The following is a 26,682-nucleotide window of genomic DNA, read 5'->3' as shown; positions in this document are numbered from 1 at the left end:
AAGGTTTGCTACAGTACAGGAATTTTGGATGATGAGTCCCCAAAATAATGGATTTTTAATTATTTTATAATAGTGCCTCTGGTCCTTCCAATTTCAAAAAAATAAATAAAAATCTGTGTATTTCTGTCTTTTATCTATCATCTCATACCCATTAAAAGCTAGATTGTAGTTAGGGGACCAAGAGTGCTACAGTGGCACCAGCCTCTTCAACAGTTTACCTCTGGGCAGGTGACAATCAGGGAACTGTGTCCAGGGGAAGAACAAGGCTGCCCAACTTGTGCCCTGTAAAGGGTAACAGCCTGGCAAGGGTGCCAACCCAAGAGCAATCATGCAGATGACCGAGGGAAAAAAAATGGAAGGAGAATTTAGATCCAAAGGAGAGGGAGTCCTTGTGCCTAGTAGGGCAGGGAGGGCACTGGGAACGGTGCTTGGAGACTTGCAGCTGGTTTGGTTCCTAAGTGGTCATTTAAAGAACAACAAGTGATACCCAAGCAAAGGGTCTGCAAAGGTGTGAAGTCTGGAATTTTACTCTCCCTCTCCACAGTGGAGAAACAACCTATCATTTAACACCCCTTCCTTCAGGAAGGCATTTAATGATAGGCGTCTCCATTATCATACAAAGCACTAATCCCCTCACCTTAAAGTGTTTTTAAGCCTGTCTCATTCTGCCTTAAGCTGCCCTCTAGAAGTGGCAGGCAACTCCGGGAAGGTGGCAGGGAGAGATGGAGAGGGGGTGAGGAGAAGCTGCTCCATATCCATCACACAGGCCAGCCGAAGTCATCCAGAGAAAATATCCAGCCACTTCCTTCCCTGACACACAAGCTTTTCACAATCTTTTCAACAGACTGGGAGCACTGCTCCTTTCCTTACCCCCTCACCATGTTCTAGTTCTTAAGATGTAGGAGAGGGATGAAGGACAGAGACAAGACCAGGCCAGCAGGAGCATGCACGAGAAGGCACAGTGGCTCTCTGACCTGCTTACCGCTACTCCAAACACCTGCATGTCGATTAGTCAGAGGATACAACGCTGAGCCTGACTGAACAGTCAGCATCTTGCGGTGTCCAAAATCATGCTGGCTAACTGGGCTCAGCCCTTGATCTGTGCTGAGCACTATCTGGGCTTATAATGCTTTCTGCTCCCTCTTCGCCTCTTCTCAAGAGCCTTGGAGCCATGATGATGCTCACAATAAAACCCACATAAGGAACAACTGACCATCGTTAAAACAGAATACAAACAAACAAATAATTAAACTAGAACATGAACAGTCACTTTGTTCTGCTGATGCCTGGTAAAATCTCTGAGGCAACAAAGAAGCATCTCCCATAGCCCTGAAGCTGCTGTCAGAGCTTCTTAATAGCCATCACAGTACATGTAACTGTGGCAATATACCTGCGGCCACAGTGGAGCCTTTCTGAGCCAGGCTGGTACTCTTGGTTATCCAAGTGCTCTGAAACTCCCTGTGGCCAAAGAGGCTCAAACGCTGCCTCTTCCTTGGCCTCTTGCCCTCACTCCTTGTGTCCCCAGAGCTCTGTCTGTCTGCCCCTCCTCCGAAATGGGCCCCACCTCCAGTACTCCCCCCAAACTCCACTCGGTTTAAGCACACCAAGTAGCTGTTCTTCACAGGCAAGAGATTACCGAGACAGATTAAATGCTTTGCTGAGGCATGCTGATCCAAGCAAAATAAGAGCTGCCCGTACCTACATGATGTTCTGCCTCCGTTTCCCCATTTCTCCTCTTCAGGGTTTGGCACACGGCCTTTCCGGGGTGCACTCTCGCGTACTTTTCTCAACCTGGTCAGCGAGGAAGAGCTACAAACAGCCAAGCTCAGCTTTCTGCAACTTCCAGCCCCATCTGCCAGCTGATCTGCCTGGCTGGCTTCAGACCACCAGCACCAGGTGGTCAGAGCCCCACAGGGGTACGATTTGTTAGCTGGTTAGAAGCCCAGCCATTAGGTTTTCCCAGGTAAAAACATTTTTTCTTATTTCTTCGTCCACTAACTCGGCGCTGAGATGGAAAGCAATTAAAGAACCAGCCTCGTGTGCTCCTGCCGCGGTAGAGAGGAGCACTGGCTCCTGCCTGCATGCGTGGGTGAGGAAAAGGAGGAGGAGGAGGAGGAGGAGGAGAAGGTTTATACTCATTTTTTGTGGCTTGGGAGCAGAGCTGGCAGCCCGTGTAGGTGCAGTACGGAGAGCAGAATACTGTTGGGTGACTCAGCTTTCGCCAGCGCCCGACGAGCAAAGGGGCCATGACCGAGCGAGGGCAATTAAAAGCTCGATCGCCTGGGTTGAGCGGGGTACTCCCGCACCACGCCGTGACTGCCAGCCGGGAAAGGGACGCCGCGTGTAAAACCCGCACCGGCGCTGCCAGCGGCAGCAGCTCGGACAGCCCGCCTGTGCCTCACGGCGGAGGCCGCCCCGCCAACGGCTGAAACCGCCGATTTCCGCCTCTCACCGAACACCCCAACGCCCCCGCCGCGGCGGGGCGGGGCCAGCGCCACCTCGCGGCCGCCGGGAGGGGCGGGGCCTGGCCTGGCCGGGCCGGGCGCGGCGGGCGGTGCCCCGCGCCCCCTCACAGCGGCGGGCCCGGGGGGCGGTGCCCCGCGCCCCCTCACAGCGGCGGGCCCCCGCGCCCACGGCTGTCCCGAGCAAGCAAGAGACCCAGCGGCTGCGCAACCCCGCAGCCCCCTCCCCAGCGGCGGGTACCGGGGGGCCGCTTTACCACCCCAGCAGCCAGGCCAGCTCATTTTCCCAGCCGGGGCGCGACTCTGACTTACCCGCTCTGGTAGGAGCTCCCAGCGGTCACGTACTTGGTGTAGCAAGGCCCGGGTGAGGCGGCTGCCGGGCACGGGGGTGTACGGCCTCAACAAAACCTACAGCGGCGTGAAAGTTAGCGGCACTGGTGGCTTTGCCAGGAGAAAATTGCTTGTGGCGTGGAAAGGACATAACCGCACTAGCACGTTGTGAGCTCCTTTCCCCTGACAGGTCAGGTGTTTGGCAGCGTGTGCTTGCACCCATGCCTTCTGCAGCACCCTTGCTACTGAGGCTTTTAAACGTCCTCATAAACGTCTGTGTCTTCCCCAGTATCATCAGGCAACATTGTAGAGGTCAGCAATAAAAGCCACCTGCACCACACCTCTTTGCAGCCCCCAAAGTGCCCGACTCCCACGTCTCTCTCTAAGAAGTCTCACCCATGACGAGCACGTTTCCCAGTCCATTTCCAGCTTTCCCAGTACTGTGTTTGGCTTCAGCAGAGACCTGGGGCCAGGTTCGCACTGAGGCTGAGACCGCTTGAAACAGCACCTGTGGTGAAGAGAAGTCTACAGCCAGCGGTGAGGGCAAGGGCTGAGCGGGGTCATGAATGGTCCTTTCCCATGCCCAGAACTGAAGGCTTAGGACACCTGGGCAGTCTGTCCCTTTCCAGTCAATCTTCTACTGGGCAGGAGGCTAGGGCAAAGCAGATGTCACAGTCTCCTTTAGTGATAACCTCTCTCTCAGGTACATTAGAAAATATCCTCCGAATAACTGTCACTAATAAATATAAAAGAAAAACAAAACTTAAATTCTTTATTATGGATGGCATGAAATGTTCGTGCCATGTTCCCTTCAAATATATTCAGGATTTGGAAGCACACAAGTGTTTTGTGTACCATTTTTTCTCCCAGAGTACGTCACTCCCTCTTCTCTGTAGGCCCGTAACTGTGTAACTTAGCTGTTCTCCACCAACAGAATTCAAAGCCATTGCAGGTCAATGCAAACGTGGACTTTCCAATAGAAATACCAACTACAACCTCTCCTCCAAACAGCATAAATGGGCTTTGCTGAAAAGGCTAGATTTGCTACGTGATGCCCATCACAACCAAATAGATACCTCAACAGCTTTACAAACCCTATATATAATTATCCCGCAAGGGAGCACAGGTTTTGTGTCTGTTTACTGTAGACTGTTTATATGGAGGAAGCCAGCAGCATTTCCCTAGTGCCACTTCCAGTGTCTGAAAAGGGGAACCTGGACACGTGCTGCCTTTCCCCCTTGTGGCCAGATTCCCATGAGAAGGAAACACAAAGCAAGAGCCAAAAGGGAGCTGCTTCTCTGATGTTGGTAATCATGGGACCAGGTCTGCAGAATACATGGCAGACTGCTCTTACCCCTCATCTGGACAACCTAAAAGTGACATTATGTGCGACAAGAACCATTTAGGAGGAGCTTCCCTTTTTCTTACATCATATTGAAACTAAATTTTTATACGACTTCAGAAGAGTTAACTGTTTAGTCACTGGGGCTGAATGGCACCCAGTCATCTGCTCGGAAAGCAGGTTACAGGCTCAGAGTTGTAGAAGTCACAGAGAAAGGAATTTCCACATTGTACAAATCAGAATAAAATTACTCTTCACGCAGCATCATACAAAAGCAAACAGAATCTGCCATTGCGTGCTTCAGGAGCAGCACCAGCACTCAGCTCACGCTTTCGAAATCATGAATCTGCTCCCTGTCCGCTCGTGACCTCCAGCAAAATACCTTCTTGTCACATGTCTTGTTTTTCCCATCTTTTAAGTATAATACAATCCTCCGTAAAGCATCTTTATAATGCTTGCACTGTAAGGTATTTTAGCAGATGTCACACTTGTCATTGTGACAGCTGATTCAGGTGAAGCACAGGAGGGCTTTACCCAGGATTTTGCCTCTTGATTTCATTTCCCATTGCTCTGAAGATGGCAAGGCCTGCCTCGCCTTCCCATAGGAGCTTCCTCCTCCACAGCTATAGCCCTCCATTAGGTTACCTGCCCCACAAAAAAAAGCCCTGTGTCCATCAACACTGATGTTCTCAGCACCCAGAGGTTACCCAGACAGTACCTGTAGTCACTGGCGTGCAGCAGCAGTGTAAAAGAAAGAAGGAAAAAGAACTCATTATTTGTAAAGAGTGGGATACGTACTAAGCTTACCTGCTTTAAACCACCTTTTGGTGCACCTGCTTCTCTTCAGTGACTTTACATAGAGCATTTTAGGTAAACCGACTCATGCCCAAGGCATGTTTAGGCATCTACAGCAGATAATGAAAGTATGTCCAAAATAGACGCTATTGTACTAAAACCATGTGGTCTTGCAGTCTATGCAGAGCATTCACTGAAATGATTTCTACATGAACCTCTGGGTATCATCGTACTCAATTTATAAGAAAATAGCCAGCATATCAGCAGGAATAAATCAGTGTCTCCACTAAAGTCCAAAATAGTCTCTTGCAACAAGCCATCATGCTTAAGGTTGCAATGTTTTCCCCATTATCAGGGAATAGCCTCATCTTCTTCTAAACTCAGTTACTCACTGCCATCTCCTGCCAGAGACCTTGCTCCCACCAGTCTCCTGGAGCTTATCCAGCTGACTACGCCTGTCGTGGGAAGAAACACTCCAGGCTCCAGCTTCAGTAGAAGAGCACTAGTCTCTTCTACCAACTCCGCTGGATCTGGAAAGGGATGTTTCCACACACTGTCAGCACCAACCCTTTAATGCTGTTGCTTCATCTGGCCTTCGCTGAGTGCCGGTGAGCTAGACAGAGAGCAAGCCCCCCCAGAAACAGCCCATGTCAGCACCACCCATTCCCAGTAAAGGAATGCCTGACACATGCAGTGCCGAGAGAAAGTTCTGTGATTCTGCCCCAAGACAGCTGTCTATCATAATAAACACCGTCTCCTTCCCTTGCTCCTGCTTTTCTTTCCAAATTAAATAGGAAGAGAATTATCTCACCCCCCAAAAAAAAAAGTCTTGAAGTCTTGTTCAAATAGAAACATGGGTTGCCTGGGCTGGTTCAAACACTAGGTCTAATTAATGGAACAAAGCTGAAATAAACAGAGAAGTTGTTTATTTTCTAAATAAGTCTAAATTTATTCATTACCCTAGTAAAAAAAAGTTTGGATTACAAGTGTCTGAACAGTATAAAAGTACAAAACAGGTTCCATAGATTTCTAATACAATAATACAAAGTGCATGACTACATACAATTCATTTTGTATTACTACCAGGAATCGAAGAGGTGGGAGGGAGTAGGGGAAGCGGTTGGCGGTTGAAATCTAGCAATAAATAAATAAATACAGAAGAGATGATCCGTATCAGAGCACATCCTACCACCAATACTGCAGCCTTAGGTGTCCAGAATTACTGATGCTGAAAACACAAATTCAAATGAAAGCAGGTGTCTGCAAAAACAGCTAGGACTCTTGCTCAAGCCCTTATTAGACACGACCAACCTAGTTCAGCCATTATACAAGCAAGTATCCATTGCATCTATGGTTAGACTCGATCTTAAAGGTCTTTTCCAACCTAAATGATTCTATAATTCTATTTGGTTGCAGATGAAAGCAAGGTAGGCAGCTTTGTCCTCCCTTCAGAATCTCAGTTTAGGAAAAGCAAAATAAGACCAATGAAAGCTGTAAGGCTGTGATAAATCAAAGCCCTGTTTCCCCTGATGTTCTTTCTCTCCAGAGGCTGGCTTACCCAACAGAAGGAGAGGAAAAAAAAAAAATCTAAAAAAAAAAGCTTTTGAGGGTAGAGGCTCCTCTTAAAACCTGCATATCTTTCCCTACCTGTATTTTCATTTGCTAAGCATTCCTATTTCAGGAAGTGAGATTACATGGAAATCCAGTCCTAAACCCTACCCACCCACAGTATTATGCCGATGACTCTCACAAAAAGGAAAGCTTGTAGCAATCCACTGTAGAATAATCCAAGAGAGTAATAGTAAGAAAAATCCCCCCTCCCCCCAAAACCAGAAACAAACAAAAGAAAAGCAGAATTCCCAACTTACACAAGTTAAACCTTCATAAAAAGGAACATGAAGCAATTGGGAGCTAAAATTGCAGCACACTCTTCCAGGAAGCTGCTTCCACCCTACAGGCAAAGTGGAGTTTGAAGGAGCGTCACAATGGTTTGCACACAAGTTTGTCTGGGAATCCATGGAAGAAATACTATCTTTTGATCATGTATGCAAACAGAGCTGCCTCGATTCAGTACAGCACCATTCTTAGCAAAACTTTTCATATTCAGTATTCACGAAAGTATTATTCTGGTGGTTGTTTAAACAAACAAACAAAAAAACAAAACCCAAACACAGAGAAGCACTGCAGGGGAAGGGTTCCAAAACAGCAGTCGTGAATCCAGACCTCAGGCTGCAATCAGGTTATGTCCCCAGACCAGAGCCTGATTTGCTTAGCAAGGGGTTTGGTTCTATGTCAGGTCCAAAACAAACAGGAAGTCTGGTCTGTGGTCACATTTCAGCTGCACTGGGCCAACAGATAGCAGTTACTCAGTTTTGGCCATCATCTACACCTAACTTGGGCATCAAGATGTTTTCTTGGTCCATCTCTAATCACCAGTCAGTTACTACATGAAGCCCAGGGTGTCTGCTGCTGGGTTAAAACAAAGTAGCCTCCCATTTTGCTATGTTCAATACTTAGGTAAATCTTCCTCCTTCGCTGAGGAGGAGAGCTCTCCCACTTCTTCTGAAGAGCACTTTATGTTGGGGGCCTTCTCGGATAACTACCACTTGTAGTAGAGATGTCTGCAGTTTACCAGTCTGTGTCACATAGGAGGGATGAAATATTTGTCTTTGTTATGTCAGTAGTATAGGGTGAGATCTCCACACCTTTAAAAAATATATATTTATATAACTAGAGAGGTGACTTATAACATTTCTATGTATTAGTTCATCTTATTGACTTATACATGTCTAAGAATGAAATATTTTCTTGGGGATTTAAGGGAGGTTACCAACCAACTTTAAAAAAAAATGCTTTACAACCACTGCTTCTTTCAATACAGAAACATGAACTACATATACTTTAATATACAAAACCCCATCCTCATATTCACTTGTGAAGCGAGTGGGGGGGGGGCAGGGGAAGGGGGGGAGGGGGGAAGAGATTAGACAACCTTGCAGCAGCATTCAGCTTTGCGAAGTGTTCCATAGCATCTTAAATATTATGTACAGTCTTTCTGAAAGGATACAAACTGGCTTCAGAGTTTGTGGAATTGTAGCAGTAAAACCCGAAACAGTTCTAGGGAATAGTCTTTTGGCAGCATAGCAGGTGTCCAAAGTGAACAGTCACTTTTCTAGTATTTTTCCAGAGAATAAGAGGATCTGTATAACCTTCTGCAGCTATCCAAGAAGTCACCACTCCTCTTGGGTGGAAATTGCTGGAGATTGTGGTCCTTCTTGTTCTGGCTTTTCAGTGGCAGACTTTTTATTGCTACAGCAAGGTTTGAAGAGATGAGTGTCTATGAGGACTTCCCCAAAACGCCCTTTGTAAATAATTCCACAGCAGACCTTTTGCCTGGAAGAAATGGCAGGGAGAGAGACAGAGTTTGAATTCGAAATACAGAATTTACAGAAATGCAAAAAACCAGTTTGTCCTAAGACACTACTTTTCTGAGCCTCCAGCTCAGAGGATAGCAGGGAAAAGGCTGCTCAGAAAGAGAAAACAAGTCTGTGCCTAAATCCACAATACCACTGGGGGGGAAGAAGGAAAAAAAACAACCCCAAACTCATGTCTATACAAAACTAAGTCTCCCATTTTACTTCCCAGAGCAGTTTCAGATACACAACTATCTGGGCTGAACTAACCTTCACTACAATGCACTTGCAAACACTATTTGAGAGGAGGCAGCAAAGTCACAACAATTTCAATAGAGCAATTAGCTAAACAAGGGATTACTGTGTCACAACAGGCAATAAAAGATAACAAGCTCATCAGCTCCCAGAAAATCTTGTGGTTTTCCTCCCACTCCAGATTTTTTATTTCTTATTTTTTTTAAATCACTGCCATCACAGGTCAACCAAATCAAATGCTACGTTTTGCTGGCAAGCTGAGAGCACCGTTGTACTTGGTAACATATCATGTCTATAGAGCAGTTTTAAGACAAGATAATGACAGTCAGGAATATTATCTGTTACTCCCCAAAACGTAAAAATATTTTCCAGCAACTGTATTAGTATTTGGGGAACTGGAGGGAGATAGGGGAAAATGTCTTAAACACATGGCATTTCTTTCCAAAGACAGACAGATATTGTATAATACTCTGTGACTTAAATTACATCCTTAAAACAAATTAAGTTCAGCAGCAGCAAATTCCTGAAGAAGCAGAATCGATCACTGTGTATGTGAAGTGAATTGTTATCTGCACAGAGTGCACGTTCTGTTGCTTTTTACCTTTTCCAATACGTGAGATCTAAAAAGGAGAAAACTGGTGTTCTGCTGGACCCAGCGCTCATCTCTGTGTCAGAGCCATCGTCAGACTGGTTACTGTAACAGGGCGACTGAGCTGGGGAGGCACTCGAAGTGGTGCTGTGGGCATCAGAATCTGTAGGGGAAAGAACAAATGCAAGAATCAGGATATGCATCCAGTGACTTGCCCTCTTCCTGACTTGCAAAAGGTCGCATGCAGATTGGGAACAGAGACACAGACTTTTTTTAATTAACAAGAAAAACCTAACAACGACAACTAATTTTTCACTTGCCCCTGCCAATTTCAACAGTGAGACTATCTGACAGCATTTGGGAGACAGACCTCAGAACTGGAGGGGATCCTTGTACACGAGGGACTGGAAAGAGGTTCAGGATCAGGCTTCGGTTCCTGGCTCTCAAACATAGCCCATGCAGGCCATGCTTTGGACAAGATCTTAGTCCTGCTCTGGAATCACTGGAAGATCCTTGAAGACAATGGGGATCTGTGCTTCAGACCTAGTACTTCCTCTCTCACTGTAAATCTCCTTTCTTACCCATTCAGTTGAAGTCTTGCAAAGCTCTTCTCATTAGTGCAATGAGTGAGGTAGTATTGAGCTTTTGCTGGATCGAGACTATGAACTATGGACTCAGAGCAGACACATACCTTACAGAGGGTCTGCTAGCCTACCTTTTATCATCTCTAGCACCTACAGTAACACAATTAGATTAACTATAGCACATTGAATGAGGAGATACAAGCTCTTTGGGTCAGGGCTTTTACCGATTCTTTGGAGAGCTTTTCCTTCAGGTCAGGTAGGATAATTGAAAGAGAGAGAACACCAAGTCAGCAACAGTTAAGAAGCAGGGAAGTTTGCTTTAGAGGAAAAACCTGAAGTACTGACATATATTTAGAGTGTAACTGGCAGATGGCTTTGTTGGAAAGCTATGAATCCAAATCTATTTGAAGAGTCTAAGTACTAGTGGAAAGAAATCACCGAGACCGGCAGAGGAAGGTGTAAGGAAACACGGTAGGAATTTAAAGGGGGGAAAAATAAAATCTAGGCTAAATAGAAAGCCTGGGTTGAAAATACATATGGAAGAAAAACTTGATAGCTGTATCAACAGAACAGTGCTTCTTGGGAAAAGAGAGCTGAAAATGGCCATAGCACATTACTGAGAGCAGGGGGAAACCTTTTCCAACTTCAGTGTCAATGAGGGTCTTGCCCAAGAAGTTCTTTCTAGAGACACGTCATTTAAGCATGGGACATAAGCTACAACTGCCTACACTTTCAAGCCAGGCTCCCCACTCCCCCACCTCTGTCTCACAGCCCACCTGGCACACAAGCTTTTCCTCCTTGTTCTACTCCCTCTCCCAGTCCTTGGAGGATGAAAGGTTGTGAAAACAGGGAGTGCCCAAATGTGTGAGCGTACAATTGAATCTAGGTAGTGATTCAGCTTGGCCAGTTAACAGTAACCTGTGTTAGGGGAGGCCGAAGTTTATTGCAAAATCTCTTTGGATCCACTTACTGTGCCGCTTGAATTCCTTTTGCAGTTTGCTGATTTGATTGCTCTTTATTCTGCTTCCAGACAGAGTTTTCATTTTCTTTGGTTTCAATGTGGTTTTAAGACTGGGTCCAGCCCTGGCATCTACCACCTAGAAGACAGAAAATGCATGCATAATACTTCTGCATCAAGCCCGGATACTGACCTAGTCAAGGTACCTGTACTGACTGAGCTGAAGGTGTTCAAAACCAATTTAGTTAAACCAAGGCAGTTCTGTGCACCGACACTCTTATGTTTCATTTAAATCTGGTTTGTAAGAGGCTGAGTCTGTAGGAAAATGCAGCAAACTAGTTTAAAAAGCACATTCAGTTCAACTTTTGCCTTCTTCCTGTTTTTGACAAATTCAGTGTAGTAGACAACAGTTGTTTAAGCCAATACAGGTTCAGTTAAGAGTGTCTGCCAAGCATTTGACCTGGAGTTTTTTTTTTTTTTTAAATAATCAATTTAACTTCTGAATAAAGCTAGTGGTAGTAATAATCATAGTTCTGGCTCCCATTACCACCAAGGCTTCCTGAATAAAGATTATAACATACGCAAAGAATCCTGATCATCTTCCCAGCCCCAGGCCCAAACTGAATTAGATGTATCAAAACAGAATATATCAGCAGGAATAGCTTCGAGATATTAGTCACTGTAATTCTCTGACTAAATGACATTGATTTATGTGTTGCTTGAGCAAGTCACCTTGCTCAAACTACTAAAAAAGCGCAACCAATTTTGGATAGAGGCCAAATTTGAAATGTTTTGAGTGTCATAAGAGACTTTTGGACAAAGTTATGAGCTTGTGAAAACAAGGGATTACAAGGTAAGTTAGTCTGTGACTCCATCCCAGGCTTGCATAATCACCATTTGCACATAAGCCAAATGAAGACAGATAAGAGCCATGTAACAGGAAATACTCCAGGAAGGATTTAGAGGTGCTGAGGGTGGGAAGGGAGAGTGTGGGGGAAATAGCAAACCCAAATCCTTGCCAGCACCTCCCCTCTCTAGCAGGATGGACTAAGCTAGAGTCGAGTTAGTTTTGGGGTGGAGGAGAAATAAATGACTAACGTGATTCCAGTTTTTTTTGGATCCTGCTGGCAATTTTTTCCATCTTTTCACCAAAAGGACACAGGCATTGCAAATATCTCCTGAGCGGGCCTCATGGAGCCTGGTAAAAACAAAAGCAAAAATCACTTGACAACTGTTAATAAAAGCACCCCCCCACACTTGGTAACAGCAAGAAGCATCAAGATTGATGGAAAAGGTTCTCAAGTTCTGTTTTTCAGTCATTACAATTCATCTGGGGTGCTCAAACATTGCCATTTAAAGACTAGATCTCACTTTCAGAAAGGACTCTTCCATATAGAAATAAAAGGTGGTGTAATCTGTCACCAGAGGGGCACTAAAAACAACAGCCCTGTCACCTTCAGTTGGTTTTGGGTTTTTTGTTTTGGTTTTTTTTTAAAACAAAAAACAAACAAAAAAGATCCAACACACAGTTCCAGTGGGTTGGTTGGTTTGGCTGGAGAGGGAAGGACGAGGAATAATCATATTCCTTGAACGTACATTTGGGAACAGACCTCAGAGGTCTGACAAAAGCTTATTCAGCTCTTAACTTTCTCACAGAGCCTCGAGGATGAGTAACAAATACCACCTAACACACTTGTGCATAAGCGTAGTATAAGGTTTCAGAAACAGCATTCACTGGAATGACAGCAATACTCGCTCCCTTTAACAAGCTTTCTTCAGAAATCATCTCTACTGCTAATCCATGCTAAAAGAAATATAAAAGGGATACACTGATTTTTCAGCTATTTAAATGGGAAGACTTTGAAGCATTTATAGATGAATGGGGCAGGCTCAGATAAGCTGTTATTTGCTCAGTGTTAAGACTGCATTTTTACCTTGGCAAACATATTTCAGATAGCACAAGACCAAAGGCCCTGGTATACGGCAAGCCTCCTTACTGTAGTTACCAAAGGAAAAAAAAAAAAAAAAAAGGCAATGGGCCTTCACACAGTCTTTCCACTGCCAAGGACATTAGCCAAGAAATATGACAAGGAAAATTGTCAGGACTGGATTTATGTACAAAAATCCATGGTAAATACAAAGCACTATAAAGCTTTGGTTTTGTCCTTTTAACACTTGAAAGGAGTGTTTCTAGAAAAAGGGGAGGAGAGGAAAATATTTCTAAAGATTGCAAAGATTTATTTACACATATGAAGTTAAGCACTCAAGACAAGAGCAGCAATACTGATATGTATATATAGTTTTTAATACGATACATGAAATCTCCACTCGGGCCTAAGGTTTTGATGAGAGGTAATCCAACAAGAATGGAAAGAAAAAGCAGAAAATATCTATTGACAACACACTTTTTTCCAGGGGAAATAAATTCATGGAAAACTACAGCATAAACAGGAGAAATTCTTATTGCCTCAGAAAAAAAATTCAAAATAAACAAAGTAAAAAATATTTACAAGCTATCACAGAAGAATTTGCTTTGCTGACAATTCAGGGGCACAAATTTAGACAGAATGTCAAAGTTCTTAGGAATTATTTCAAAAAAGTTAAAGGTCACAGCAGCTGGTACAAGAAATCACTGGTTTTTATAGTTTTGCTTACCAATGCTCTCAAGTAACATTACGTGCAACATTACCTAATTGGAAAGCTAATTACTTGATGCTCACTTTCCATTACAATGGGTTTCCAATGAGAAGTTTTAATAACATGATATGCCCTATTTGAACAAAGGCACCAATACCTGAAAGAAGGTACTGTGCATAAACCCTGCTGGAACTGCTAAATATTTACCCATCAAGTTTTGTTTAACATTGTCCAATCTTCAGAGCCACAGAAAACCTCCATGGACCTGAGCTGTTTACCACCTTGCGTGGGAACTTACACCTCTAAGGAACATGTGCAAAACGCACAGACTGAGAAGGGTCTAAATCCCTCCACGTGCCGTGAGGTGGGAGAGGCACGAGCCTGACCCTTCACTGTTGCGTTGTCAGCAGCTCTCCACTGGCAGCAACAGCAGACTGACAACCAAACAGTACCGTACACAGCAGCAGAAGATCCAGCCCCTCCTGGCCAGGAAAGTTGTGAGGAAGCTGAAGCCAGCCTTCCCCCACCACCCCCCTCTGCTAACCTAATCTTTCAGTCTCTCAGAGCAAGAGGGACAGCACATCAGTTTCATGGCTCCGAGATCAACACCAAGACCGACCACGACATTGACTACAGAAAGAATCTTACCCAAAACAATTCTGGAAATCCTTTTCATAACGTTTGCTGTCAGTGAAACGAGAACTGGAAGACTTAGCTCTGCAAATACAGCAGCCCTCTATACTCCGATACATCTTCGGTTTGTGAAAGCCAAACATCTTTTCCTCCCAGCTGTAGCCTGTGAAAACAAACGGGAACTGGTGTTACTTATCACTGTTAAATACTGAAAGAAAAACCTGAGCAATTCACTGGGCAAACCAAAAGTAAATTATAATAATTCAGGATGGGAAACTGCTAGATTAGGCCATAGCTCTATCCTGCATTGCCCCAGAAGAGCAGATGCACCTAGCGCACATTTTCTTATTAAAAAAAAAGAAAAATAACAACAGCTGTAATATTAAGCAATACCCAGCAGGACTCACGACAAGCTCATTTACTGCACAATTCTACTCTAAGGGCACATCTACAACAGCACAACCCAGAGGTGTGAATGCAGCTGACTTGGCTAACAAAAGCCCTATGTATGTGGCAAAACAGGCTGCAGGACAGGCTGTGTGAACCTGCCCGAGCCTCTGGATAAGTAGTTGGCAGCTGAACCCTGGGTCACTGAACTACCTCGTCATCATCACCAGTGTTTGTTGGAAACATCCCTGCCAAACTTTGTTCAAAGTGAGTAGGAGTCATTTTAAACGAACTGCAGTCATACCTCTAGGCTGTAGGGCAGACATACCTGAAAAGCTGCTCTAAAAACAGCAGGGTGGAGTCCCACCCAGCCCTCAATGGCCATGTCTGCGCTGCGGGACCCAGGAGCACTTCTTGACTCTCAGGCCTGGGTGAGCATCCCAGCTCCATGTCAGCACAGGCTCAGTTCTCGCCCTCCCGCCTTCCATGGGAAGGAAACCCAGCTAGAAAAGGGCCGGGGAGCAGGGCCCTGGGGCACATTTCAGCATGCGCCTACCACACATCCCAGCCACCGCCAATGACGCCGGAGCAAAAGGTACTCCATTTACAGGGAAGTTGCTTCTTCTTAACAACCAGCTCTGCAAACTCAGCACCAGCTCAGAAAGCCAAAAGCCATGCTGCTCTTAGAGGTCTGCCTATCCTTTTCAGTACACCTGGGCTGGGATTTGCTATCATAGCAGGTAACGTAGGGTGGAGGTGTCTTGCAAGCATAAACTTTTAAAGTTAGTTACAAGTGGATTTACTGCAGTCACCATGACAAAGATCCCTTCAACACATGATGTCCCCACCACCAAATCAGTTCTCCCCAGTGCAGACTCCTGTTCGGCACAGTCTGACACGCCATGAGAAGCTGTCAGAGCAAGCAGAGTTCCCACAGCACTTCAAAAAAAAACCAAACCAACAACTGAGCAAAGACGGTGCTTTCCTGGCGCTGGGCCTGGACATACAGCAAGTCCTCACAGGCCACACAGCATCTGGCTTGTAACACAGGTGGAGACCGTTCCAAGAGGTTCTCTTTTAAAACAGACCACGGTGCAAGGTTTGCCTCAACCACCTGCTGCAGGGAGCGAGCAGCCACCTCTGCTGCTTCTTATCACACGCTAACTGCTCAGAGAGGCCACCGGCTGCAGGAAGCTCCTTGAGAACAGGGTCCCACTGCTGAGAACTTCTGCTTTTAAAAAATTAAAATTAGACGGAGCCATGCAAATAGCACAAGATTTCCCCCTCTTCCCCTAACAAAAGGCCAAGTCATTATATTCTTGTAGAACCTAACAGAAAAAACTACCTCCCCGCAAATACTACTGAAAGACCCAGTAGCTCAGGCAGGACTTTTGGGAAAGCAGCGTCTCCATCGCTTGTGGGCAAATCTGGTGAGAGGGAACTTCCAGTCACTTCTTGGTCCCAGGGACTGCCCAGTCCTAATACCCCAACTTGGGTTACTGGTGAATATATGTAGCATAGGGATCTGTCCCCAAATCTTCCACCTGCCAGAAGGTAAGGGACATAATTCTAATATCCTCCAGAGGTACAGAGAAAATTAAGCTGAAATCTTCAGTCTACAGTGCCAAGACTTGTCGCATCATTACAGCAATAAAATAATTTGAAAAGCAGCTTCAAGTGAGGTCGAAAATATGCTTCCACAAAACGACTATACCTAGCATCGTGCTTGCCTAATAACGGCCAGAGATTGCGTGTGAGGGAAAAAGATCCTATGTATTTTTGCAGGACCACAGCAAAAGCTAGTGAGCCACCCAGGCCTAGTCACAGTCCTCCACACAGAGGTAAAAATACAACCCCCCACCCCAGAGGGGAAGATCAGAGCATGGCAGCACTGCAAAATAGACGCACAAGGTTCTGCACAAGGTTCCCAGGCTCCCGAGAACAACAGAAAAGCGAAAGTTTTATCTAATATTGTGGGTTAATACTCTTACACAAAATCCATTAAGGAACCCATATCCAGCTGAAAGTGTACATTTTTACATTTCAGTCTAGCATATTATAATACAAGACCACCTGGTGCCCACTGAGGTTGTGTCTCCTTGCAATTACTACTGCACAAACATGTAGAAAGATAGAAGTCACAACTTTCCAAAAAGCTTGTCTTGACCAAACCCCTTGCCGAGCCTGTTGACAGCAAGGGACTTGTTAAGAGAGAGATGGAGGGGATAGGTCTTTCCTTCCCTCCTGTCCCAACTCGTACTGTTTGCTATAGGCTTGAAGTGCTGTATTCCTTTCTTCTTGGTGCACATTTACAGCACAAGGCTGTGAAACCCACCTAGGGCTGGGTTCTCGCGAAGATGATTTGCGCAAATATCTAGCAAAGTCACCCCAAATGTTGCTAGGCTTCTTCAGAGACTCATTGCTCCCTCTATAGCACAGCATTGGCCTGAAGGCCAGGAGCAGCTGTAAAGTAAAAGACAGTATCCAACTAGTGACTTGCTGAACGGGTTTGTTGAGGGATGGTTAGACTCAGAACTACTCTCTGCTTCTGCTTAGGTATGTTTTCAGGGACACTTAGCAAATAAACTTGAACGCACAGCCCAATCGGGTTATTATCCCTGGACTGTCAAGACAAATAAACAGTGTGTAGGCAAACACTTAGAGTATGTATTTTGTTTCTTAGCATCCGATGTGCTCCTTCAAGAGACAGTTTCTTGAGAACACTGTATTTAACAAGCCTCTGGAGATCCACCAGCGTGTTCACCTGGGAATTTCCAACTACCAAACAGCAATTTTAGATTTTGCTTGACTTCCCCCAATGTTAAGTCTGTGGTTCTTTAGAAAGTCAAAGACTAACTGCACCACAAAACTTAAGCAGTAAGAACATCTTGACTGTTACAGGGCAAGACACAGAACTGATCTCAACAATTTGATTTATTTTCTAACCTGGTTTCTCCCAGGAATCCAGATGCTGATGAGATGATCTCTGTCACCAGCTGGTGTTTATACCACAGTAGAACAAGATGCATGTTTACAATTAACATCCTGGCAAAGGCTGGCATCAGACACGTATATTCTGAAAATATTTTGTTTTGCATCGTTGCTGCCATTCTCACAGGAGCAGCCTTTCAACACAATCTTTCAATAGACGGGAAACTAGTGCCATCTGTTTCCCACTTGATGAATGGTCAGCAATGGTATTACCATATATCACGCCTGAATGGGGAAGAGCTATTAGCAAAACCACAAGTAAAACAGATTTCTCTGACAACTGCATCGAAGTGCAGTTATAAATGGAAGGCGTCAGTCCAGTTACACATTTAATCCTAAACAGTTGCCATTTGACCATTATACACTAAATATTCTGTCAGCTGGACAGCTTAATAGCTAATGTAGAAGCATTTGAGTCTAGAAGTACTTATCGGCACTGCTAAACTTAAAGCTCTCTGTGTCAGCTTCCATTCTAAAGCTAATAATTGTGTGTCTAGTGCTGGAGTTGACACTACATTTCTATAGACTTAAGTGTACTTAGAAGTACATATGACTGGGCCCTTTAAAAGGTTTAACTTGAAAGCTTTGCAATTTAGGTCTCAAATTAGAACCAGGGAGTTAGACTGCCAGCTACCGTAACGCCTGAATCTTAGCTGTGGAAGTTTAACCACGTGAAATTTGGGATGGATAAAAAGATGGCAAGTAGGAATGTAGCTCCACAGAAGTTAAAAAGCATCAGACAAGATAATTTTGCCAAATTTAAGCATGTTATTGAACTATATGATGTCTTTTAAATCAGCAGTTGCACAGAAGTGAAAGGGACAGCTCACCAGCAAAGAATCAGAAATCCTAGTGGAGCATATTTGTCATTCTGCAGAAACGGAGATTTACCTGCACTAGTAGGGGAGCAGTGTTCCCCCAGGTCAGGGGAAAAGCAGTCCTCCTCCTCCCTGGTCTCCCTGCAAAAGGAGAAGTTTAAAGGAGAACTTGGGGGAATAGCAACAACTGCTTTAGCAACTTGAATGGACTCAGAAAAGACTGCAGGAACAAGTTCTCTCCATCCCTCTGCCCTCTCACTTCTGGAAAAGCAGCATCAAAAATAGAGACTTGTCTTGCAAAAAATTAGGAGTCAAGCAGAGAACAGTAAAGTAGGTGAGGAATTAAAAAAACCACAACCTGCTTATTACATTTGTGAACGGCTAGTAAAAGCAGCACGCATCATACGCGTGTGAAAATGGTTTAATGCTTTTGTTACCTGTCAGGACTAGAATTTGGTGCTTACTTTTCTTCACAAAATTTAATTTGATGATCTAAATTAAAAGGAGGTATTGCTTCAGATGCTCATTGAAGTTTTCAAGTTAGGGAAGAACTTCTGAACTCTTTTAAAGTAAGAAAAGCTGAGCCACTTTCATTTGCTTTTCCAGATTCCTTCTGCATTCTTTCTGATCACCCAAGAAGAATGAAAACCTTTTATAACAGAAAGGAAGGAATTCCTAGAAGGCAGGCATGTCTCCCTTTGTAACACAATTATCAGGCCAGTCAGAAGGAACATGCTCACCTGCTTCTTGCAAAGCTGAAAGAGAAACATTCCCTGGGGTTATGGGAGAGCGGAGGGATGCCAGTACAACTACTCAATACCTTCCTCTCTTCCCATCTCCTCACTCTGACCCTGGAGCATTCACAAACTCCTAGTACGTTGTCAGAGAGGAGGAGAACCCCTGCAAATGATTTGACTTCCCCTTCTGTGTACAAAACAGCCTTGGCACAGCCTCCCTGAAGTTGAGCTACAGAAAAAATACAATCTAGCCTACATATGTTGATGCAGCCGGTTCCTGTCAGTAAAAATCTCACAATGCTCATCCCTACAACATTTCACTGGAACTAAGAAACATAGCTAAAATAGTACAATTTTTTTCTTTTAAAGGAAAAGAAACAAATGCCTCAACATAGAAAGAATATACGTGCTCTGACTTCTACATCTGCAAGTGCATACACCCAGGCACATGCACACACATGAAAAATGCTTCCAGAGCTGTCTATGGCGCCAGAAGCAGAGTTGCTTGTCTCGCTAATAAATTCTTGGGCCTGTCCCTCTGCTGAAATAAACTGCAATACCTCTACTGAAAATCAACTGTAGGACAGAGAATTGTACATCAACAGAGGAGCTGATCTGTATCAGAGACTCAATGTAAACATACCTCCCCCCTGAGTTTACATGCTGCAAAAAGAAACTTTGGAATAGAAGTTAAAATTGGACCCCAGAAAACCATATTTTAACGTGCCCAAAGCCAGAATGCTCCAAGGAAGTAAGAGACCAAGCTAACTGGAGTAATCTGAAAATGCAACTTCAGTATTTGCAAAAACATTCTTTTTACACTGTCATCTGTCCTTATAGCTCAAAACAGAGTGGCTAATTTTCAACAACCATAACCTTAGAATTGTGCATACTGTACACTCTTCTGGTCCCCTGTATCCTCAGATTTTCCTTCCACTTTCCTTCCTCTCTCCACCCAAAACAACTTTACTTGGAGGAAAGCTGTATTTGGCCACTACAGCCCAGGCACATCTGAATGAAACAGCATCCTGTGGAGTTTTCACTTGATGAGCTGAGCAAAATCAATAAAAGGTCAAAATTACATCTTCAGGAATCTTTCCTCTGCCAAAATAAGTAACTCACTCTTTTGCTGGTAGTCATCCACAGCTACCCGTTGTGCGCTCAGTGCTGCAGTGAAATCTTAGCACACCAGATGCAACTGGCAGCAACTACCAGGCATGTATCAAAAATCAAACCGGACATTTCTTTCCCATGCTTGAGTCTCCACAGCATCCTGGCTGGGTCACAAGCTGTTCTGAGTGAAGTTTTCAGAAGCAGTCAAGTCACAAAGGTGCCTACTTACCTGCTGATCTTCAGTGGGAAATAAGTACCTAACCTATTTAGACAAGAGAAGTGAAAGGCTAAGCCACTTTGGTGTTCCTCTAAACTGCCATGCATTTAGTGTTCCAGAAGGCATAGGCCAAAGCATGAAAACAGTAATCAGGAAGATTTGCACGGGTGGAGGGTGGGTGGGGGGGAAATCCCAAACCTGTCCCACCTGCAGACATTCCATCTTGAAAGAGGACACCCCACCCCCCCCCACCCCACCCCAGGAAACTCCTATTGCATAACTAACACCACGCTCAGCCTGATCAGGAACCCTGCAAGGAAAACCTGGAATGTTCTCAAGCAAGTGCTGGAGTTCAGTCTGTGATGCTTATCTGAGTACAGTCACTGCAGCTGTTATGATGCTGTTTGCAACTACCTGCTACTGAAAAAGCATCACAGACACTTGACATCATGAGACACTGAACAGTTTTGGCTGGTTGTTGTTTGTGTTTTGGGTTTTTTTTGGTTTGTTGTTTTTTTGTTGTTGTTGTTTTTTTTTTTTTTTTTTAAAGAGGATAACATACCTGATGGAGACTTAAACAGAAGTAGTAGTAATTATTTGGCAGAATAGCTGAAGTGACTTCATTAAAAAGACTTCATACATTTCCATGTCCTTAAGTAATATTACTGGTCATTTCACTTAGACTTTGGACCGAGCACGTTCTACAGAAATGCAAAGGCTTGAGTCATGAAATGGAGTCCCACCCATGAATTCTGCTTAACCACTCAGTTTTCAAAAGCCCCAGCTCACTAGCTGCTTCTTTCTGTGAAAAAGCAAGTGCTACGAGGGGTGCAAGTCTGAAGGAGAAGTTGGTTGTCAAGCAGGACTCTGCGTGTCGTTCATCTCATTATGAAAGAGGTACAAAGCATCAGGTGTTAAGAATCAATGCAAAGCAGAGAGTTTGGTGACACAGAAAGAGACGTTCAGCATGAGTAAGACAACAAACCGTCACAGTTTTAATGTTATTTTTAACCTGTGTCAATTTATCAGCTCTTTTAACATCTTCTACTACTAAGTCAGTGACGTTTTCTTTTTAAACGAAAGACTGCAAACATAGGCAATTAGGTCCTCTTTGAGAATCTCTGGGCTGGGAGGGAAGCAAGGAGGAATTTTTCCCAGAGGCTCTGGCACTCAATCCCACCTACTTTCAGTGGGAGCTGGATGCTGCGTGCCTGTGGGTGTGTTTGAAAATCCCACGACTTGTTACTTGCTGATTCTCTACCACGGACCACAGATCCCAAGAAACCTGGAATTTACCTGGGTGCCAAAGGAGTTCAGTGGCCACTGGCGTCAGCAGAAAGGCCTCCAGTTCACTGTCTGCCCCTGCGCTGCAGAGTTTGTGCACTCTTTTTCTCTTTATTTAAAAAAGCCAGATTCACCGTGTAGTTTACAGCTATGTGCTGACTGGGGAGAAGGGGGTTTCCACAGCACACGCTGGGCACATGGCTGACAAACAGTCTCACCTTTGGAAGCAAGCACACAATAGTAAAGGGGTATGCGGAGGAACCGTCACCCTCCTGGCTTGCCTTGTAAAAGGGTTAAACGGATGTCTCCATGGCTGTCAACCTTCCACCAGCATCGAATTAAAATTCAAAGTAAAAAAAAAAAAAAAAAGGAAAAAAAGAGAGCATTAAAAAAAAAAAAAGAGGTCGTGCTCAAGTATGTTACTCGGCCTCCACCACAAATGCGACGCTGTTGAAGCTCTGGGCTCAGTTCAGGACACTGGGCCCTCTCCGCTGCCCACCCGGGAGGGGACGGTGGCGGGGGCCCTGCCTTCAGCCCAGCCAGGAGACACGTGCTGCGGGCGCCCAGCAGCAGGGTGAGGGGCAGCATCCTGCGCCAGCTGCCCGCAGAGCGACAGCGCCGGGGCGCAGCTCCGAACTTTGTTGCACTTGTAATGATTATCGAATAATTTGGGTCCAAAGGACCGCCCGTCAGCAGACCGATGGGGACAACGCTCTTTGTGGGAAGGACCGGGGCCGTTCCCGCCAGGAGAGAGCCGCCGGCGGAGCGGGTGGAGCCCCGGGGCAGGCAGGATTCAGCCCTGCTCGCTGCGCTAAGGCACAGCCGAGTGAACAACAGGTTTGGCAGGTCCCTTTAAATCCCTTTAGCTACACGCATCCGGAGACGGGCGTACGAGAGGAGACGGCAACTTTTGTCTCCTGAAAGGGAGAGCGCGACTGGGAGCATTTCCCTGGCGCAAAACTGCAAGTTAAAAAAAAAAAACCCACCACACCACACAAAAAACCCAGCGATCAAAGATGCCCGAAGAGGTAGAGCCTGGTCGCGCCGCTCCCGCAGCCCCCGGGACAGGCGCAGTGCGGGAGGCCGGGCGGCGGCGGCCGCTTTCCGCCGAGCACCGCGTGGCGCGGGGGAAGCGCCGGTCCCGGTGGGACGCCCCGCTCCCGCCCGTTACCGCCGGCGGGCTGGCTCGGCGGCTGGGGGCCGCGGCGGGCGGAGGAGCGGCAGCGCCGGGAACAAAGACCCCCCCCCCGGGGCAGACGACCTACTTTCGCGGGCGGCCCCGCCGGTCAGGTGGAGCGGCGGGAGCACACACGCGGGCGGCCCCGACCCCCCCCCGCCCCGGGGCTGCCAAGCGTTCGACTTGCCGAAAGACGAATAAAATTAAAAATAAATTAAAAGAGCACAGGAAGGACAGGCGGCGCGCCGGGGAGAAAAGCCCCGAGCGCGGAGGTGGGCGCTGCGAGGCGGCCCCCGCGCTGCAAACGCCGCCCCACCACGCGGTCTCGGTGCAGCCGCCCCATCCGGCGCGGGGCGGGGGGCAGCGGCGGGAAGCGGGGATCGAGCCGCAGCAGCCCCGCCGGGCACCCCGACCCCTGCCCCGGGGCAGGGTGACGGCCGCCTCCCGCCGCCGCCCCCCCGGTCCCGTCCCGTCCCGTCCCGTCCCCCCTGCCGCCCCGCTCTGGTTCCTCATGGCTCGGCCCTGACGTAATTCAAACATGGCAACAGTTGCACTTCAAAGGGCCGTCGCAGACCTCCCAGCAACGCGGGCACGCCGCGGCGGGGGCGACACGGACCCCCCCGGTCCCCGACCCTGCGGCAGCCCCGGGGGCGACCGGCGGGGCTCGCCCACCCACCCTTGCCCGCCCGCCCGCGCCGCGCGGGCAGCGTGGCACCTCGGGGAGCGCGTGTGCATCCAAAGTTTCACCTCCCCTCCGAAGTCCTCCAAACCGGCAGCCAGCCGCTAAAAAGCGCCGTCCCCCGCGGGACAAGTTTCACCCACCCCACCGACCCCCCCCCGCGCGGACGAGCGCTTTCCCCCGGCGCGCCGGGGAGCCGCGGCGCCCGCAACACATGCGAGCCCTTTGTTTTCCCCGCAGCCGGGCGCTGCCTACGTGCCGCGCCGGGGGCACGCCGGCCGCCCCGCTCCGCCGCGCAAGCCCCGCGGAAGCCGGGACTTGAAACTTGTTGGCGCCGGGCGCGGGCACACGCTGGCGGGGACGGGAGCGACCTTCACCCGCGCCGTGCTGCGAGAGCGGCAGGACGCCATCGCCGCCCGCCGCACCGTCCCCACGCCGGCAACGCCGCGCACCGGGCCGGTGGCGGGGCGCCCGCCGAGGCGGAGAAGGCCCCACGCCGCGACCCGTGCGACCGGCAGCACGTGTCACGCCGGCCCACAGCCGCAAGTTTCCCCCGCTCTCGGGGCGTGCACAGACCCCGACCCCTCCGCAAAGACTAGCGATACCTACAAATGAAAACAACTGCCCCCTCTCGCCCCGGGGGGGGGAGGGATGGCGGCCACCACCGTGCCCTCCGCCGCCCCGCTGGCACCAACTTGTGCGCGCCGGCGCTACAGGTGTGCGGTGCGGGGCCGCACCTGCGCCACCCGCTCCGCACCGGCGAGAGGCACGGCCGGCGGGGCCGCGCCGCCCTTCCCGGCGGGGCCGGCGGTGCCTGGCAGCCCGCGTGGCGAGGCTGGGCGGGCAGCCGCGGCCCGGGAAAGGGCGCCGTGCAGTCCGGCATCGCCGGGCAGCCCGGTTTCCCTAACCCGCTCCGCAGCCGAGGACCACTTTTGGAGTTAAATCGTCGGGAGCCCGCCTGCGCTTCCTCCTTGCGACTTAGAGCTTTGATCGTACTTGGGGGGGGGGGGGGGGGAAGTCAGAGTTCTCGGGATGGGTCTGCAACAATGCGGGAGGCGTTTCTCCCCGCCAGCACCTCCTTTAAACTCCACTAATTGAAGAAAAGGGAGAAAACGCCGCGCACAGCAGCCATGCGTGTCAAACTGTCTCAGGCGGCAAAGTCTCTTCGCCGCGGCAGAACTGAAGACAGGCTCCGGGATTAACTTGCACTGAACAGAAACCACCGACTGCTGCACAAACAACCCCAACAACACGAAAAAAACCCCCAAACGGAAAAAAAAACCCGGTTTAAACCTCCCGTTCCTTCTCGGCTGTACTTTTCCTTCCTCCCCCCGAGCAGAAAGCAAAAGAAGTCACTCACCGCTCTGCCGCGCCCGCCAACAAACGTGCCGCGCCGTGCGGTGCCGTGCGGTGCGCGGCGAAGCCCCGCCGCTGCGCGCGCTCCCCGCCTCTCTGGGCGCTCTGCCGGCCCCGGCGGGCGGGCGCGCCAGCCCGCGCCCCCCCGTCACTCCTCCCCCGGCGCCCGCCGCTCTGCGCATGCGCCGTTCCCACGGCTCCATTCTCCTCAATCAAGCCCTCTCGCTTTGCGCGCCCCATTGTCCTTTTAAGGGAGAAAGGCCGCGCGGGAAGCCTGGGAGGAGGGAGGTGTTGCCCATTGTGACGACCGAGATGACTTCACGCACGCGGCCCGCTCCCCCGCCCCGCCCCCGGTGGGCGGGCCCCGGCCCCAGCCCCGGCGGGCCCGTCCCGGGCACCTGCCTCCGCGCGGCGCGGGGGCGGGGTTACGCGCTGCCCTCCCACGTCCCCATGGCGTCAAGCGCCCTGCAGCCCGCCGAACAGCCCAGCCCAGCCCAGCCTCAGCGCCGTGAAGTGCTGCTGCTCTGAGCGCGGCGCAACGCGTCCCCCCCGCTTTTAACGGCGCTGCCGCCGGCGGCAGTAACCGGCGGCCCGCCCTGCAACGCGGTTTGCAGCGGAGGGGCCGGCGCTGAACCTCGGCGCACTCGCGGGAGTGAGAGGGAAAGTTTTTTGTTGGTCTTGGGTTGTGTTGGTTTTTTTTTCCACGTAGGGTTCCACGTGCTTTAAAAATCACCCGTGGCTCAGAATATTTCCTGCTGCGTCAGAACGAGCGATTTAAAAATTTCTCATCATCGCAACCTTTGGTTCACGCTCTTTGTGCAATTTAGGAAGAGCTGCTTCACGAAAGCAGCTGGTGGGTTGTGTTGAAATAGATTTCCTTTAACAGCTAACCCTGTCAGAAGGATTAGCATGTGATATACAAGGTAACGCTGAGGCAGTTCTGACTTAGCACCATTACGGCCTATAACGAGAATAAAACCGCAAGCTACTCCCTTCCCAGGCTTACACTCAAACCAAGCCCAAATGCTGAACGCCTTCCTCTGAACTATCTAAAAGATAAAAAGTTTCCCACAGAATGGGCAGCAGCTCAGGCACAGCGTGCAGTTGCTGTTTAATACTTGAAAATATTAAAATAACGGGGATGATTGTTTCTATAACAAGTGATTTTATCTTGATAGTGACCTTTCCAGTCTAATCCTAATTTAGGCAGAGATTTAGCGACGTACCAAGAATGCCTGCCAAAGTGATCCTTTTGCTTCCAGCAGCAGCGCTAGCTAGCCTTGGGGGCTTTCCACAGGAGCAGAGCACTCCGCTTTTCCTTACCTTAAGCCTGAGCACCTCACATCATCTCTGCTTGCTTGTAAATCCTTGGTAATTCTACACAGTCTCCTTCCTCACTACTGCAAAACCAGGCAATTTGGGCATGAGGCGCAGAAGGATTTCTCACAAGGAAGTCTCCAGGTTTATCTGTGAGGTGGTTTGGGGTTGGGTTTTTTTTTTTTTGGAACAATCATAGTGTGCTACCTTTGTGACCTGCGGTTCCTTCCAGACACAGCTAAACCAAATCATATTCGACTTGCGAGACGGGAGCATAGCTAATGCTGAATAATTTTTCAAAATACATATATAATTTCACTGGTTTTAACTGGTCTAGGGAACTCTACCGGCTCTTTTGGCAACTTTGGTTTGCATCTAATGTGTCTGGTTTTATCTGCCTCTTTCTTTTTTGTTTGAGGGAGTGATTCTCCCGGATTTTTTCCCCCATTGTTTTCCCATTTTTTCTTCTCCATACTTCAAGGCCCCTCAGTGACATTCCTTTTAGTCCGGTGCCATCTAGTATAGAACTTAAATCCCCGAAAGAGAATGAAATGGCATTTTCAAGGAGAATCTTCACAGGTATCAAGCAACGGGCTGCCTCTCAGCGC

At 47.9% G+C, this 26,682-nt stretch overlaps 1 protein-coding gene across 4 annotated transcripts; it reads right to left on the bottom strand.

The window, feature by feature from the left end:
• Positions 1 to 5,860: 5,860 nt before the first annotated feature.
• On the bottom strand, positions 5,861 to 24,915 carry SINHCAF (SIN3-HDAC complex associated factor). Of its 4 annotated transcripts, none has more exons than XM_072872662.1 (6): positions 24,762 to 24,915; positions 14,014 to 14,161; positions 11,827 to 11,926; positions 10,741 to 10,867; positions 9,199 to 9,349; positions 5,861 to 8,322 (listed from the first exon to the last, which is right to left on the bottom strand). In XM_072872662.1, exons 2-6 carry the CDS (start codon positions 14,139 to 14,141, stop codon positions 8,160 to 8,162), a joined length of 669 nt encoding a protein of 222 aa, XP_072728763.1. In that variant the 5' UTR covers positions 14,142 to 14,161; positions 24,762 to 24,915; the 3' UTR covers positions 5,861 to 8,159. The 4 variants fall into 4 exon arrangements, with proteins under 4 accessions (XP_072728763.1, XP_072728753.1, XP_072728772.1 ...); XM_072872652.1 differs by lacking the exon at positions 24,762 to 24,915 and adding an exon at positions 24,011 to 24,347; XM_072872671.1 differs by lacking the exon at positions 24,762 to 24,915 and adding an exon at positions 21,558 to 21,770.
• Positions 24,916 to 26,682: the final 1,767 nt, after the last annotated feature.

This window comes from Ciconia boyciana, chromosome 1 (genome assembly GCF_034638445.1).
Source record: "Ciconia boyciana chromosome 1, ASM3463844v1, whole genome shotgun sequence".
Taxonomy (NCBI): Eukaryota; Metazoa; Chordata; class Aves; order Ciconiiformes; family Ciconiidae; genus Ciconia; species Ciconia boyciana.
Note: the sequence above shows the minus strand (reverse complement) of the source record. Positions and strands in the feature narration are given on the sequence as shown.

Bases quoted from the DNA above. Each gene is read 5' to 3' on its own strand.
- SINHCAF (XM_072872652.1), bottom strand. From the start codon at position 24,284: ATGCCGGACTGCACGGCGCCCTTTCCCGGGCCGCGGCTGCCCGCCCAG. The intron at 10,868-11,826 runs GTTAGTCATTTA...TCTGTCTTCTAG, and splicing joins CCAAAAAAAACTGGAATCAC to GTGGTAGATGCCAGGGCTGG. The intron at 9,350-10,740 runs GTAAGTGGATCC...TTTCCCCTACAG, and splicing joins AAAGGAATTCAAGCGGCACA to ATTCTGATGCCCACAGCACC.